At 39.7% G+C, this 18326-nt stretch overlaps 1 protein-coding gene across 1 annotated transcript; it reads left to right on the plus strand.

Moving 5' to 3' along the window:
• Positions 1-2773: 2773 nt before the first annotated feature.
• Positions 2774-3241, plus strand: LOC110869893. Its single transcript, XM_022119098.2, has one exon. It carries the CDS (start codon positions 2774-2776, stop codon positions 3239-3241), a length of 468 nt encoding a protein of 155 aa, XP_021974790.2.
• Positions 3242-18326: the final 15085 nt, after the last annotated feature.

The following is an 18326-nucleotide window of genomic DNA, read 5'->3' on the forward strand; positions in this document are numbered from 1 at the left end:
AGAAAGTCAAACATAGTTCGACTTTTGGACTCGAAAAGAGAATAAAAGAACGAAAGAACACTTACGGAGGGTCCCCGAATACTAATCTGGATCAAAATAGCTCAGGTATGAAACAATGGTTCCAACTTAGAGCCTTAAGATCAGATTGTGTGGGTTTTGAGCAAAATGGGGGGGGGGGTATTTATAGGAAAAGTGGAACCGTTAGGATCGTTTATCGAATACCGTGCCACGATCTTGTGCGTACACATGTCAAAATGTTGTGGTCACTGATTAATGGCCCTTGGCCTTTGATTGGGTGAAAAGGCAATTGGACCTTTCGCCATTTGAAGAGGCAATCAACATTAAATGTCGGTTCTGCTGTACTGGGGACTCCTTACGGACCGTATGGCTTATGGCTTACGGTCCGTAAGCCCCTAGTTTGGCAGAATTGCAGTTTTGGTCCCTGCAGCACCAAAACTTGGTATTTGCTGCATTTTTGGCACGTTTAAGCCCCGTTAACCTCATTTCAAAGCTCTAAAATGAAGTTAAAGTATAGGGAACTTAAAATGTGCTCAAAAATATCCTGGATGTCGGTTCGTTTGGCCGTACGGTCGCGATGTTTGGTTAATTGCGACGGAGTGCGCATAAGCGCGAAAGACGATCCAAATTGCGCGACGCATGGATTTTTCTCATGCCAAACACTTAGGCATAATATAAGGATGCTTACATAAATTTTTGGATGTCCGGATGTGTTCAGAACGTAAGTTATGCGCAAAAGTGCAAACTTGTGCACTTTTTGACACTTTTAGTCCCTGAATGACCCTAAAGTTTATTTTAGCATACCAAACCCCTCAAGGCCTATTTCTAAGCCATGTAAAGGATATTTATGGTATGTTTAACTTATGGACATGTTCCGGAATGTTCGTTACAGTTCAAATTGGCATACTTTCGCAGTTTGTCAATTTTTGCCATACCAAAGCCTTCAAAACTTATTTCTAAGTTATGTAAAGGTTATTTAAGGTATGTTGAGTATATGTTGATGTTCCGGAGTATTTGTCGCATTAAACTGAGCACGTTTACGCACCAGTTTGCGTATAATGCTCCAGAAAGCGATGTAGAGTTGGAAATTGAACAAAAGTCAAAACATGAAAAATGTAAAACACAACGAAACAAATATTGGGATCAAATAACATTGTTTTATTGATAATTGAACTGTTCACAATGATTACAAGCACAAATGTTACAACACTCACTATGGGTGTAGTGAAATATTTCTGGCTCATACAGGCCTTAGAGGCAATATCTGCCTGATGCTGGCTTATCAGCATGTTCAATAGGTTATCCGTTCATAGTGCTACTATGCTTTTGTGCATCATGTTTGTCACTAAGGTTCAGCATGTAAATAATGTAGTGACGATAATTGAAGTATGATGCAGGTATGTACAAGTATCAGAAATCAAGTAGCAGTTCATCAGTAATTTCAAGCAAGCACAGTAATTAAACAGTAATTAGTCATTAATTAAACCGTACGGATACCTGATTTAGTGAGGGTTGTCACAACGGAAAAGCACTTTCCATCAAGTTTTCATCAACAAACTTTCCCGCCCAAACTTCGGCTATAAATAGAGGATAATTCAGGTACAGTTTTTCAAGTTACTCTCACTTCACTCTACTACTACTTCTTCTTCATAAAACCCTGTACTTATTCTCACGCCGGAGGGTGGTTACGGAGAGAACCCCCATTCTCCCTGTGGCAAGTCTAACGGCTGTTTGTTTTGCAGTTGTTGTTCAAGGAAGAAGATCATTCACCTCTGAATCAAACGAGAAGATATAACCCCTTTATGCAGATTCAAACCCCCTGGTTCAATTGATTCCGGTCGATTAAACCAGTATTTCTTCATTGGCGCCCACCGATTTCTCAGTTTTTAATCATACCTCCTCGTTTTGATTTACTCTTCCATCTCTGTTTTTCAATGGAAGAAACTCCGACAAACCGTCAATCCGGCCCTCGGCCAAATTTCGCACACAATACCTAAGTTGAAGGGATTGTGGAAGAAACTTCGGATGATAACGAAGTCTAGTACAACAATAATCATCCAAACGACCCTGTTACTCCAGGAGTACAACCCGAGATCCCGATAAGTTCAATTTTACCTCCCGGTGAAACTCCCATCTCGTGGTATATCAGATCCCAAGGAGCAATAAACGCCGTATACGCACAACTTTATGCACAAACTACTCTCCCCACTCAGTCACGAAGACCTGCATCTCGTACACGAGCACCATCGGCACCTCGTGCTTCACACTATGAAGCACCATCACGAGTTCATGTGTAAGACACGAAAGTTTACTCCACATCGCCTACAAGGTATGAGGCTACTCATTCCGAGAATCGACGAAGAGAGTATCATGATGAATCTCATTCCCATCGAAGGCAATCGATTCATTCTCGGTTGGGCCCGCGTTCCTACCAGAAGCGGGACACCCACACCGACGAATATGATAGAACATACCAGGAGGGAGATAATACAAGTGTGTTCAGCCGGTTGCAACGGGATCACAAAAATTATAAACTCGCGCGGTTTATAATCCAGAAGTAGAGCACGATTACAACTTAATCTACCGCCCGGCAGAGGCAGCGGAGAATTCAAAGTTTATCAGTGAAATCACCTTAGCTCCCTTGGAAAAAACGAAACTGCCATCAAATGTCGGCAAATTCAAAGGCATGACAGATCCGGACGATCACCTTCGTGTTTTCACCTGCGCAGGTCTGGTAGGAGGATGGACCTTGCCAATGTGGTGCCATCTATTCATCCAAACTCTCACAGGTGCAGCGCGACTATGGTTCGATAACCTACCAGTTGGGACGATAACGTCGTGGGTGGATCTAAGAGAAAAATTCCTAATGCATTTTAGCCAACAACAAAGGTCTATCAGAGACACTGCTGACGTGATGAATATTTGGAGGCGTGACGATGAGAGCTCAGAGGGCTTCATAACGCGCTACAACAAGGAAGTACTAGAGATCGGTGATGTTCATGAACATCTGGTACGAGCGCAGTTCAAGTATGTTGTCCGCTGCGATGACATGATCAAGGTTCTGTCAGGAATGGAGGGGTTACCCAAGAGTTGGGAGAAGCTGATGGCTGCGGCCAAAGTGTACGCCCAGACAGAACGAAACCTCAGCACCAACAGGCCGCCGCCACTGCACAATCGCCCACAAGACATGAGTGGTAGTGGTGGAAAGAAAGTGGACCCATAAACAAGCTCGTAGCTCATAGGGAAACAAAGCAAGAGAATAGAGAACGACAGTGGACCCCCTTAACGAAAACTCCGGCGGAGGTGCTCAACAGTGTAGGACCGTATGATGACCCAAACGAGTCGTTCAGAGGAGTTTTGATCTGTTTCAGAGGCGGAAACTAAGAAACAGACTTCGAAACAGCTTGCAATTTACTTTAAACACCTTTCTGATTGATATAACACAGATTACACGCAAAGGATAAACCGGCAGCACCTCGGTATCCAAGTTCACCACTGATCCAACTATTTTTCTATGATTCCGCTCGAGACTGCTATATATAGATGATCAGGTTCCGCTTGAAAGTAACATGTGCATTTCAAGCGGAATCAATTACTTGTGATTTCGCTTGAAAGTGATACAAGTCATTTCAAGCGGAATCAGCCTTTTCAAGCGGAATCTCCCTAATTTACACATAAATCTACTATTTTCTTGTACAATGTGCCCTGATCTAACATATCTTGAATAAGACTCGATACAAGACGAAGACGACAGATGTATGCACTAACAGACTCCCCCTCAGATGTTGACGAGTCTTAAATGTCGAGTCTTCACATCTTCAGTCTTTATCAGTCTTTGGGCTTTACTCTTTCTATCAGCACCAACATGCTCCCTTCAAATACTAATATCTTCCAGGATCCGAGACTGGCTCTTGAGCTTTCTAATTCTCTTGATCAGATCTCAGTTCATCAGCATCATCTGCTCCAGGATCGAAATCTGGCTCATATATCTTTCCACAGAAACCTCAGGTATCAGAAACCTGGCACTTTCTCAAATTCTCTTTGATGTTGTTCCAAGATCGTGACCTGGCTCTCATCCAGCTCAGGTTATCTGCACATTCTCTACCTCAAACATAAGTTTTATGATTTTAACAATTTAATATTAAAATATATGTACCAACAATCAGAATCTCTGTGACCACTTGCAGAAAAAAAAAATTCAACCAATTTTAGATTTAATAGACTCCCCCTCAAAATATGCTCATCATGTTTAGCACTTGGAACTTTGAAAATCAGCTCTCCAACATCAGTTGTCGAAAATCTTTTTGAATTTTTAATATGAAATGCAGTAAAGAAATATTTACAGACAATATTTTTGTGAGTTTATGTAAGAGGATCATATCAGTTTTTGAGACAAATCACCAACACCGTTAAGCTTCATTTCATTTTAAGTTCTAAACAATTCACTTAGATTGTCAGTATATTGATCCACTTAAATTTTCACACAAAGTTCAATTGTTTCGAGATACAAGATTAATGTCCTAAGAACTTAAACTTATTCGCGTGTCCCACCACTTGAATATACTCCCGTATCCAGATCCCAGTATTCAGTCTTACAGGTGAGTATACCTAGATGATATCTGTAAGGGGTTAGGTGCGAAACCGTGAGAGCTCAGGTCAGAACTTCCGTTCAGCAGAGAGATGACAACTCGACTTTTGGTGTGTCCCCTTTAGAGGATCTTTTTTACAACAGCAATGATTATCAATTTTATTGTTTCATCATTTTTGCTGAGGGCGGTGCTATATTTCAAGCAATGCGAAAAGTATTATGCAGGGACTAGGTCAGAATTTCCATTCAGCAGAAGTCCCGGAATAATACCCTAAATATCACTGAGTATAAAGACCTAGTATCTCAGAAAAAGGGACCTTTCAAACAAGATTTCGGGGTTACCTATATATCCAAGAAATATTACCCACGACATAAGCAAGTTTGAATTTAGATTTATATCTCATCACAATCTACTAAATGTGCAAAAACCTACTGGCACATCCATAGTGAGATTGTTTATCACATTTTTAACCTTTCATTTCTTTAGCATGTTGTGACAGTCCACTGATGTACTTTCATTTCCTCTTTTATACAAGAAAACTCATTTTTGTTTTATCATGTTTTTGTCTTTTTCAACTTTTCTAATGTTTTTGGATTTTCTGAAATTTCTTACTCCCCCTAAAATGCAAACACATTAAAGAAAAACTGAAAACAAACTGTACAAGTAATCTTGACAACCGATATCGAATCACCTCAATTCGCCATTCACTTGGCATAAACAATCAGAACTCCCCCTTTCAACAAAACCATTTTCTCATTAAGATTTCAAAACACTTAAGTTTGTTTTAATCAAAATGATTTTTCCGGAAAATAAGTTTTGTAGGTTTGGGTTCATCACATTGTTCATTCAATTACTTGTATGAGAATTATATCAAGTTCAAACTAATGACCTTGACTAATCACTAATCACATGTACCACATGTAGGAATAAAACATCTACACAATTCATTTTACCAACAGAGATGCCGATTCCTGCTTCACACTTACCAACCTGGAAGCTCCGGCAATTCCTGCAGTATGACTTGTCAAAATTTACAAATTTTCAAAAATATTTTCTAATAAAGATGCCGATTCTTGATCCGCGATTACAAACTTAGGATCTCCGGCAATTCCAGATTTTTCAAGGAAAAAGAATTTCCACCCAAGTCTTACCAACCTTGGGTGTTTTTAACTCTTGTTCAGTAGGGTTATAAGTTTCTTTCTTTGTCGCATAAAAATCTTTAACCCCTTTGGCCTTTCCCTCGACCATTTTCCCAAAAAGCTTTTTCACATTGCCATTAAAAGCTTTCTCAACATCAAATTCCTTTTTTTTCAGAATAAAATTGATTTGAGATCTCAACCTTACGAACTTTTTGTTTATACTTTTCATCCTTCAATGGTGGAATTTTAACATCATCCACTGAAGAAACTGATTTTACTTCTTTTACCTCAACCTGTGGCTCTTCTGGCTTTGTGGAACCAAAATCACTGCCAACTTTCTCATCACATTTCTTAACAGCCCACATTTGGTTGTCTTTGGCTCTCTTCTTGTAAAAATTTTTCTTAGAACATTCACCAACTCCATAAGTTGAATTTTCAAAAATTTTGAACTTTTCAGTTGGTGGTTCAACATCAACAACTTTTTCTTTAAGTTTTTCAGAGACTCCCTGTTTTGTCTTTGTAGCTTGAGAACAGTTCCACGCAATGTGACCAACTTCTTTGCACTTGTAACAGGTTCTTGTCTCCTTCCGATGAAAAACTCCAGTTCCTTTCCTCTCAGCAAGAAACTCCTGGTTTGATTGTCTCCAAAAAGGTTTCTTCTGTTCTTCCTCAGCACTTCCTCCTGAAACAAATTTTGTGTTTGTTTTAGTAATTTTGTCATTTTTATAGTTTTCAGGTGGAATAAAACCAAGACCTTTCTTTTTGAAATTACCATTATGGTTTGGTTTCTTTTGAAAACCAAAACCAGAATTGTAACCTTTTTTCTTGTTTAATCGCTGTTGAACTCTTGAAGTGTATTTTTTAGGTTTTTCAGTAAGATTTAAATCTTTTATTTCAGAAATATTAATTTCTGTTATTTTGAAAACCTTTTTGATCATGTCAAATCGAACACTTCTTATTGGACAAGAGGGGTCAAGATCCGAATCAATATTGTGACTACCACAAGGATAATGGTCACACTACAAAGAATTGTATATCTCTTCGCACCGAGATTGAAAAAGCGCTCAAAAGTGGTGAACTCACCCATTTACTGCAGAACGTGCGGAAGGATATAAAGCAAATTACTCGCGGCGATGAAGGCCCGAGTAAGAAAGCAAAAAACTAAGTGGCGCAAGAAACAAGTAGCATACAATAGCCTCTTCACATGTTGGTCAAGTTCTTTAACTTACCAATCCATGGCGTAGAACTATAGTATGAGTAAGTTAAGTTCCATTTAATTATCCTAACAGACGACTTTGTACTACGGCCTCTGAGCCTTATCATTAATCAAAGCAAAGTTAGTTCTATTATTTATGTGTTTATTACAAAGTGCATGCAATTCCTTTTGGTAAGCGCAAAAACGTTATGGTAACTGTAACACAAGTCTCATGAACGGTCAGCGATCACACGCATCGCGCAAGGCCCAGCCTTACGTTCACACATGAGCTTTATACCACCTTTATTCGCCTTACCTAATCAAAGCAATTGTACTCATGCAAAATATTGTAAGTCAAACACACTTCATACTAGTTACTGGCGCATCACACGCCTTAACAAGAAATTATAAACATACACAGCAGTGTATTAAATAAAGTTACTTGCGCCACATCGCATTAACAAGCAGGGATCCACATCCCAAAAACCTACAGTTAACTATCAATTGTTCATACAAAGAAAGGAAAACCTAAGCTAGGTCTTCGTCTTCACCTTCTTCCCTATCTGGAAAAATTTCTCTTAATCGCGTCATAAACTCTTCAGAGTGTAGCGCATCATTAATAAGATCCATAACTGGAAGCTGTAAAGTGTTAAATTGCGTCTTTGCAGCAGCAAGGGCAGCTTCAGTATCAACACCATGAGTAGCAGACTTACTAGTGTCCCAGTCAACCTTTAAAGCGTTAACCACATGGTGAGAACACTCTGCATACCCTTGGGCATAACCATCATTCCGCACAGCAACCTACAGATGCGTAACTGTCTTATCTAGTTCTTCAGAATTAAGAACTGACTCAGCAACCTGCACAAAAAGTAAAAGAAGAGTAAAAAGACGCATAAATACCACCAAATTTCATCAGAGATAGAAAAACTTACGCTTGCAATCCAGTGCTCTTTCAACCACAACATATCACTCTTCAACGGTTCAAGCTCACTCTCCGTCGTTGCCCGTGCAGTCTCAGAATTCTCCAACTTATCTTCAGCCTCGGAAAGACGGTGGGAAGTTTCAGCCTGTTTAGTCCGTTCAAGCTCCAAATCCTTTTTAGCAGACTCAACCTCCGCCTTAAGTTGTTCCTGCTCAGATAATAAAGAAATAAGTTCTTCTATCTCCTTATCTTTAAGGGCAAAGGCAGCGCAGGTATGTACCTCTCTCTGTTCACTTCTTTCCCTATGAGAGCGCGCCTCATCACGTGCTGCTTCAGCCTCAGCTTTTTCTTGCTTCAATTTCTCAATCTCCGCATCTTGTTTTTTTGAACTTTTCAACTTCAGCTTTAAGATTGTTGATAACATTGCAGAGACTCATCTTTTCAGCATTATCTTTCTCACAAATCTCTCTCCAATTTTTGCGCTCCTTGGAAAGAAGGGCAGCCTCAGTCTCTGCTTTTCTCTTCCATCCCACAACAGACCATTCTTCAGTTTTTCGTTCATGATCAAACTTGGCTCGGTCAGCCTCCAACGTAGCTTTCAACTGGGTTACTCGGGCCTCATCTTCATAAAATTTTTTCTTGGACTCCTCACAGGCAGCCCATTCTTTGTGCATACTATGCCACTCGCGTACTATGCGATGCGTAGTAGACGTGTAAGTAGCAGCCTCTTCAAGATAAGCGTGATAGGTCTGCTCATGAAGACGTCCCTCTTGAAATTTAATCTACCCAGGAGGAAAGGTTCTCTGCAACCAGTCTCGGCACACGCACTAGTCTGAAAAGGTATCACCTTTCTTCAAATTCCAAACCGGAGCATGAATTTCAGAGGCGTTTTTCTTTGAGTAAGATCTGTAATAATAACCCCCCAGAGTTTCATCTGGGCGGATAGGGGAATCTTTATCATCATAAGCAAAAGAACTTTGGTCTTCAACAGGGACCTTCTCAATGTTCTCAGGCGCAGAACTAAAAGCTGCAGAAGGAGAAGTTGCTACAGGAATTTCTTGAGCAGACTTTCCTTTCTCCGGGTCACGCGCCACAACTTCAGGAGACTTTGGATGCCCAGCATCAACATCCGCAGCCTCCGGGCTAATAACCTTCTCCATTTCAATAGGGTTTTCAACCTCAGGGTTCACTGCTTCAGAAGTCTTCTCCGCCTCATCATCACCACCAGCTTTAGTACCTTCTAGTTGCTCACTAATTGGGGCACAAGGGGGAGAAGGCGGAAGATCCTCATTAACCGTGGATGATGGCTCCGCGTGCATAGGGGAACTTGGTTTTTCTATAAACATGCAAAGCGCATAGAAAGCAAATAAAGAACAGGCTTACCTGGAAGGGGTTTCGTAATAAAGGCAACAAGATTTCCTCTCCTGATGATTTTCTTTCTTTGGACCTTCTTGGCAGGTTACCCTTCAGCCTCAGTATCAGTCTGTTTTCTTTTCCCCGCCTTTGTCTTCAACAAAGGCTCGGGAGATGACTCCAAGTCAATCAGGTCATCAGGATTCGAAGGAGGGAGGTCAGCAGTATCCCTAGGTTCCGCCTTTGGCTTCTTCACAACTACAGACGCAAGTCTCTCCAATGAGTCAGATACCACCACATAATCACACCAGGAGTCAGAGGAATGGCGCATACCTTTCTTCTCTCATCTCACATTTTTGGCTTTGGATGATTAAGCTCTCTCCGCATCATTCTTTTTCAGCGCAGTAGTAGCAGTTGGCACACGTTTTTTTTCTTTTCAGGGCCTACGCCCAGGTTAGACAACTCACCTACTGGGAGAAACAAAAACTTGCAAAGGTTATCCAACGCGCAACAATAGCAAAAAGTAGTATTGCAATTATAGTAAAATTACCAGCGCCAGTTACGGGTTACGTGGACAAATCTTCATCCCGCGGGAGAACAAAATTTCTAACAATCTGATGATACCAAAGCTCCTCATCAGCCCTTTTTGGCACAGTGGCCATCCTTCCACCTTCCCTCTTAAAACCAACAACATATAAAGAGACAACTGCAAAAGGGGAAGAAGCGCAAATTCTAAAACAAAAAAAAAGGAAAGAGAAGAGAGGGAGAAGAAAAGAGATCTAGAATCTTACTGATATCACCCTCCATGTACACCGGCTTGTCTTCTCGATTCATTCGCCAGCAAAGGCTCGTAGCAGCACCAACCAGGGCCTTTTCCGGCAGAGCAATCGACGATACGTCTTTTATGTCCTGGTACCAAGCCTCCGAAAAAGGAGTTTGTATAGTTTCGGTTGGAACGTCTTCTTTACCCCTGAAAACCATCTTCATCGGAATTACTCCGGCCTTAATAAAAAAGAATTTCGGCTTCCAATCATGAAAAGATTTTTTTTTGGGGGGGGGGGGGGCTTAACAAGATCTTCTTTGCCGAAGCACGTTGAACAAATGAATAAAAGCCCTGTGAACAGTGCATTTGATGGAATACCCGAAAGCGATCGACCGTCGGTTCAATACGCATCCCCCGACAGGCAAATTCGAAGTGACGAACACGAACCATCCCAATTTGTAACACCTCGAATTTTTTTGTGTCCAATAATGTGTTAACACGTGTCATTTGATTACACGTGGCATTAATATTAAATAAAGGACTAATTTTGACAAACCTTGAAAGTATGTAAATTCGAGGGTTATAGATGTCAACCAAGGGTAAATATACTGTATAGTAACCCTAAATGATGCTCGTACCTTCAAACGAATAAATCATGGATCGTACGGAAGCGAAACGCGGAAGAAAGTGAGAGATTACAAGCTACAGGGGTTAACTGTGTCAACATGTTTAATTATACCTCTGAGTGACCCTTTAACGTTCCCGAGGCTTTGTAACAGTATAATACACTCACTAGAATGCAATATATAAATTTCGCGAAGTTCCGTTTTAAAACGAGAAAGTTATGATCAAATTCGTATGAGAAGGGTTAAAAGCGTCAATAATATAATTTAAGGTTTTCCGGATAATAAATAAATTAACCGGGGGGCTTAACAATGCGGGTAAATAACGCGAGGTCCTTAAATGTAATTAATCGAGGGCCATATCGCAAAGTTACCCCTTCAAACCCGAAAGGTCGGGTAATTAATTACCAAGATTTTATAATCATTACAAAAGATTTAAAAAGATATTCATTTTAACCCCTTACGGACCGTAAAGGTTATGCCTTACGGACCGTAAGGAGGGGAATGATTGATTTTGATCCGCCTCTGGCTTACGGACCGCAAGGCCGAAGCCATACGGTCCGTAAGCGATGCCCAGCGACAGAAAGTTGGCTGTTGGCTGTCCAAAGCGGTAAAACATGAAGTAATGGGTTTCTCAGGGTCATGGGTGCCCCCTACTCGACCCATAACTCTCTAGGCCACCTGCCATTCATCCATGGTCACTTGTAGAGTGTGTTGTGATGATCTTAAAGCCCTTCTTGCACTATAAATAAGCACATTGTGTGCATAAGTTCATCACAACTCAAAAACACTTCTCTGGTCACTTTAAAAGCTCCCAAGTGTTCCTCTTTGTTCTCTAAGCAAGCCTAAGCTTCTGTAAGTCGTTTAGATCCTTTGTGATTCAATTTTACTTAGTAATGTAGCTAAAAACCAAACTGTCGTAACTACGGTTTGACTTCAAAATAAATCCGTAATGGCTCAGTCTTATGACGGATCAAAAGTAGTTATGAGTTGGTATTTATGTGGGTAATAAACCTCTAAAAGGGTTCCCTCTGATCACCACTCTAACTAGCTCAAATGTCGAGTCAAACGAATGCTTAAAAAGTCAACAGAAAGCTATTTTTGCGATTCTTGCATAATCGGTAATATAAATGATATGCAACCTGTTTAGACACTCATAAAACATGATATTAAGTATATAAACTTGTTTACGCTCGTTTGAATCGACCATTTGCTATATTGACCCGGTTCGGAGCCGAATGTCGCAAAAGTTTGACTTTTGCTTTGACTTCAGTTCTGACCCGTTTTAGTGAGGTATAGATATGCCTTAGGACTCTATTAGGACCAGGTTACATGATGGTATAAACCTCTGTGACCGGTTCGTTGGTTGTCCGAGTCTTTTACGCATTTCCGTTAATCGCCTAAAAATTTACCGTAACAGCCTTTTTAAAATAAAACGAGTATTTCGGATGCGTGAACGGACCATAACCTTGCTTACTAAATTATAAGCATGTCCTTTGATGTGTGTCGGTGTATATATATTTTAGATGTATATTTAAGCCCCTTTTTACACTTTTAGCCAAGTTTTAAATTTATAAAACACGATATTTACTAACACTAAACACACATATGGGCAAGTGCACCCATCGTGGACGTAGTATAGTGTTGGTAAGATACCGAGGTCGTCCAAGGACACAAGAGCTTTTAATACCGGTTTATCCTCAACGTCTAACCAAATCAAAAAGTGAGAAAAATGTTTAAACTAAGAAAAATAAAAACTAACTAAATGCTGAAAAATAAAATAAAATAAAAACAGATAGACAAGATGAATCACTTGGATCCGACACGTGTATTAGTATAACCTTTGATTATTTTCGCACTTTTGCACTTGTTTAAGAGATTATCTTAGTTATTGTAGTAGGCCCCTCTTATGAAGGCGACGTTACCCTCAACCCAGTAGTTTGAGTCAGCAAGGATACAATCCTAAAGGGTCGGATTATTGAAAGATAATGAATTAAGTTATTAATGCAAATTGTGGTAGGCCCCGCTTTTGGCGGTGACGTTACCCTCGGCTAAGTAGTCTGAGTCAGCAGGGATACAGTCCTAAATAGCCGGGTTATAGTATTAATAGTAGTTAACTTATGAGGGGGTCAAAGAGTTTGGATCCCCGCCATCCAATACCTATGGGTATTGAAGGAGATCCTACTAAATTTGACCCAGGTCCCAAGCAGGACCTCTAAACGCTGAACAAGGGCAAGACCCTTACCAAACCGTTCCCTTAACCCCCGACCAGGTAGCCAACATACCTCCATATAGACCGTGGAGATATGAATGGTGAAAATCTTTTATTTTATATAGACAATAAAATAACGCCAAGATTGCTCGAGACATCGGGATGAGACGAAGTGTGAAGATTGCTCGAGACATCATAACGCTATTTGTGACAATAATTTAATAATCCAAATTTCATTTCCAAAATAAATGTCAAAACATTACAAGAAAAGCAAATAACAACATTGTTCAACATAACATAAACAAAATTGATACAACACTTTAAACCTAAACGTCTAAGTGAGTATTTAGGCATCTTTGCTATCCGTTTTCATTTCATCATCATCAACCTGTAACATGTTTAAAAATACAATTCAATGCAAAAGCAAAGGCGAGTATACAAGTTTGGTACGTACATAGCATAAGTTAAAAAGTGTGATCAATTCCTCATGGCAAGCATATGATTCAAGATAAACCTTAAATATGGCATGTGTCTAACATATCAAACCAAGAAAACGCAATATGCTCAAGACATAACCTCAAGTTTACGGGCGGGTCGTTAATCCTATAGCGCTACATATGTCAAGGTTTGGCTCGTACGAAGTTAATGATAAGTTCAACACATAAGAATAACCCAAGTTTAAAGTATCAAGTCATCACGTATACAAGCATGTTATAGGAACGTTCATGTGTTTAATAAAGTGTTCATGTGTAAGTTAATAGGTAAACATGTTACACCCCAAAAGTGGTAAAAGTAAAAAGGGGGAAATACGAGTATACTCACGGTTTACAAGTGGTGACTTGAAATTCCGAGAGCAAGTTTGTAGATGAATTAGTTCGGAGCACCTTGTCCTTCTACACAAGGAAACGTAGGTGTGTGAGTTTGGCGTATAACGGAAGATTATAGATTCGGAGTTTTTAATATATAGAAAGTAACATAGGTGAAAATAATCATCTTGTACGCATAACTCTTGTTCTTGACACTATTGAAACTCAAAAGAGTTGGTATGATTTCATGGATTCTAAGATCCATTAGAGTCGTAACAAGGGCATGGTCATAGATGATGTAACGTCCACTTAACAAATAACTATTAAGTCATCATCAAGTCTTAGTTACTTAGATGTATACATATAGAATAACTTAGATATTATATAGTTTACAAGTCTTATGATTCAAGCATGAGGTAGGAGATTAATGTCTCCATTTAGGTACCTCTTTGTGTCATAGAATACATACATGAGGTAGGAAGAACAAGCTTCCATTTAGGCACCTCTATTGTTCACCACTACACTTGTTGTTATAAACAACAAGGAGGGTCATGAACATACAAGTATCAAGGTATTAACAACAACTAATCTATAGCAAAACATCAAGTAATGAGTGGATTCTTATGAAGGATAGCCCAAGCTAATCCAACCATCACACATTCAACAAGTTTCACACTTGAACATTACTTGTGGGTAAAACCCTAATTAAAAACAGAAAGTTTATGAGGTTTTAACCTCTGATTTAGATGTCTCAACCTTGTTTTTAAGCTTAACCAACCATGGGATAAGTTGTAAGCATTAGGACATAGGTATGAGATGTGTTGGACACAAGTTGCATAGATTTAAACAAGTTTTTGATGAACATAAAACAAACAGAAAGTTTATGGACTATTTCGGGGCATTTCCAGGTCTGATTTCTCCAAGGAGAAGTCTAGGAATCGAACCCCATGATTATACAAGCAAGTAGGAAAAAGAATCGAGTGAATCGGATAAGAATTGAGTGAGTTATGCTCATTTTCGTGAAGGGGTGTCAATCTACTCGAACCTTTGCTTTCAGCTACGGTTTGGAGGATGTTTTGAGAGTTTTTAGTGTTGCAAAAGTGGTAGGGAGGCTGGTTATAAGTGGTATTTATAGGGGGAAGGATTAGGGTTTCAATGGGTTGGGCTTTGGAAGTGTTTAGAAGGGGTTACACCTTGAAACTAGCCCACAAAACCCAACTATATGGGGCTGAATTTTGCTGAATTTGGGCTGCCATGTTTCTTTAGTTTTTTTATTTTTTTAAAACATTATAATGAGTAATTTTATTAGTTAAGTTGTGTAATAATATGCAACAATGTTTCCCCTAACTTGTAACAAGGTGAAATATGAAATAAAACATGATTTAACTAGGCAAAAAGTGTAATGTACAAGTATGTAACATGTTTGTAAGTAACAAGTATATGTCACATATTTACAAGTTCAACATATGTTTGTAAGTATCACAAAGAAGTATCAAATGATCTCATGATTAATCGTATTATGGTGTATGTATAGTATGTAACAAGGAAATGCAAGTTTTCATTCATGATCAAAATCTCGAGTTTACAACGAGTACTAGAAGGAACGAGTACAATGATACAAAGCTTCCAAAATTAGCAACACGAGTAAGACAAGCTATAAATAGAAAGTACAAAACACAGGGCGTTACACTCTAAACGCTGAACAAGGGCAAGACCCTTACCAAACCGTTCCCTTAACCCCCGACCAGGTAGCCAACATACCTCCATATAGACCGTGGAGATATGAATGGTGAAAATCTTTTATTTTATATAGACAATAAAATAACGCCAAGACACCACGGACAAACGATAAGGAAAGATCACCTTCAACATAAGTAACTAGTTATTAAAGTCATTAATACAAAACCAAATAAAAAGTGCAAAAGATTAAAAATAAGAAGTATTATACTAAACACTTGTCTTCACCAAGTGATGTAAGAGACTTAGGCAAACATGGCCTTGATTGTCAAGAACTCTTACGATCAATCTTGGATCCCGAGACGACTCACACACTCTACGATGGACAATGGATGATGGTGGTGGATGATGGTGTTATGGTGGTGGTGGGTGGTGGATGAAGTGTGAGAGAGGTGGTGTGCCAAGGGATGAAATGGAATGAAACCAAGCACCCCTATTTATAGGCTGAACAGAAGGCTGGGCACGGCCCCGTGTCCGCTGGACACGCCCCCGTGCCCGTCTGACATTCTCTCTCTTCATTAATTGTAATTCGCAATTACAATTAATGCGCCTGCTGTACTTTCACCACGCCCCCGTGCCCGCTGGACACGGCCCCGTGGTGGGCAATGGAAGCTTCTACTGGTTTGTCTTTTCTGCTGCTTCCTGGGCACGCCCCCGTGTTCGCTGGACACGGGGCGTGTTCAGTCTCTGTTTTCCCTTCTTTGCCTTGGGAGGTGCCGTTGAGGGTCCGGGCAGTCTACTTTTGTTCCTTTTCTTGTATTTATGCTAGAATTAGTTGTCTTTTTGCTTCTTTTGTGATTTTGAGCTCATTTCATCCTGAAATTACAAAAGGAAGACAAAAACACTCTTTTTCCAACATTAGTACTTAAAAAGGGTTAGTTTTATGCCTTAATTGATGTGATTTATATGTTGCATTTTACACACATCAAATACCCCCACACTTGAACTTTTGCTTGTCCTCAAGCAAAACTCTTTAAATGTGGCTTACACTCCCAAATGGAATAGGTAGAAGAGAAAGTTTTTAGCTTGTCCTAGAGTGTCGGGAATCCAAGGTCTTTGTAAGTTTTATTTTTATTTATTTACAATCCTATTCGTTATGATTTATTTTGAACGTTTCATAAGATAAATTACTTATTTGGGCATAGTATGCCTTATTAAAATTCCATTTATATACAAGTTCACATACCTCACGGGGGATCACTCAACACTCGGCCGAAGGTGTATTTTTTTAGTGAATCACTCGAGAGCGGCATGGAACTTACGCCTTCCATAGGCTTGCCAAGCAATCAATCCTCCTCCTTTTTAACTTTTTACCTTTGTAAATATCAAGAGGACTTTTGGGGTGAAGGGTTAGGCTTGGGTTAAAGGTGGGTGGTTGGGTTAGTGGTTAGTAAAAAGGGCGAAAAATCGTAAAAAGCGTCGGTTTTCGTAAAATACCTTGTCTTTAGCGACTTTTTATTTTGAAGTATTTCTCCAAACAAGCTTTTATATAGCTTTTGTTTGTTTTTGACTTCATCATTGTTGTTTTTTTTTCATCACATAAAAAGGCGAGTTTACGAAGAACCGAGCTTGTTACTAAAATAAAGGGTGAAAAATAAAAATGGTTTTTTGGTGGGTAAAAAGGGTTTGGGGTAATGAAATGAAAGGTTTAGGCTCAAAGGGGCTATCTAGGGGGATTTTGGGTAGGTGATAAAAAAAATGAAAAATAATGGTTTTGAAAAAAAAATGGTTAGTCCTAATGCCTCCATCATTTACTTACTTGGGTTTAAGTTGGTAAGGACCGGGAATGTATTGTTGTGGCAAGTTCTAGCTTTGTAAGAACCAAGCGGCTATTCACACAAGAAACGAAAAATGAGCATTTAGTCTAAATATGTATATTTTTATGCTCAATAAAGGCTCAAAACTCACTTTTGTGGGAATGGGTTTTTAATGTGATCAAGTATATATAATCGAATTTTTAACTAGACTTGTTATGCCGTTTCATAATTTTCTTATGTTGGTTCTTTGTTATCACGACGCTATCGGTTGTAAACTTGTAAAAATATAACCTTTTTAGAACTTGTTATTCCCAACTTAAACTAAGACAAGTAAATAAAAATAAAAAAAAATGAAAAAGTTTTTGAAAAAAATTTGGGGTGTTTAGCGGTTCCAATAGAGTTTTGTGTAAGGCTTGTGTTTAGGATTTGCAAAATTCAAGGTTTTAGCATCCCCCCATACTTAAATTACACATTGTCCTCAATGTGTCCAAAAATAAGGTTTTTGGTCGATTAGGATGTGTAAAAGTAAGTTCAAAAGCAAAGATTTATGTTACTGGCATCCTGGACACGGCCCCGTGGTGACCGGGCACGGCCCCGTGGTCAAGTGCCAGTAACAAAAAAAATTAGAGAATTGAAACAGAAGCCTGGACACGGGGGCGTGTCCGCTGAACACGGCCCGTGTCCAGTTACCTGAACTGGGTGTTTTCCTGCAGGTGGCTCAACACGGGGGCGTGTTGGTTGGGCACGGCCCGTGTTGAGCCTTCTGTGATGGAGATTTGTGTCGGGTTGCTCTGTTCTTCGTGCATGGTTCCATTTTCTCGTTCCCTTTTTCATCCATTACCACCATGAGTGTGTTTTATTCTGCAAAATAAGACTAAAAGATTAAACTAAACTAAGGATAGTTCCGCGGAATGCCTCCGTGGTGCGCCACGTTTATAAGGGTCCTTGGCTAGACCCGATTCAAGGTTATATATTTTCTGAGTGGGATGCTTGGCGTCCCATGTTACACCGTCGGAGAGCAGCATCCAAGCTCGAATCAATAACCTTCATGTAATTGATCGGGTCGTCATCTTCTATTCTCTTCCCAACTCCGAATTTCACTTCATCATCCCCATACCTCAAGGTGAGTGTCCCGTCATTCATATCCACCACTGCTTGGGCTGTGGCAAGGAAGGGTCTCCCTAGTATAAGGGGGACCTCGGTGTCTTCCTC

The sequence above is a fragment of the Helianthus annuus genome, chromosome 8 (genome assembly GCF_002127325.2).
Source record: "Helianthus annuus cultivar XRQ/B chromosome 8, HanXRQr2.0-SUNRISE, whole genome shotgun sequence".
In the NCBI taxonomy this organism is placed as follows: domain Eukaryota; kingdom Viridiplantae; phylum Streptophyta; class Magnoliopsida; order Asterales; family Asteraceae; genus Helianthus; species Helianthus annuus.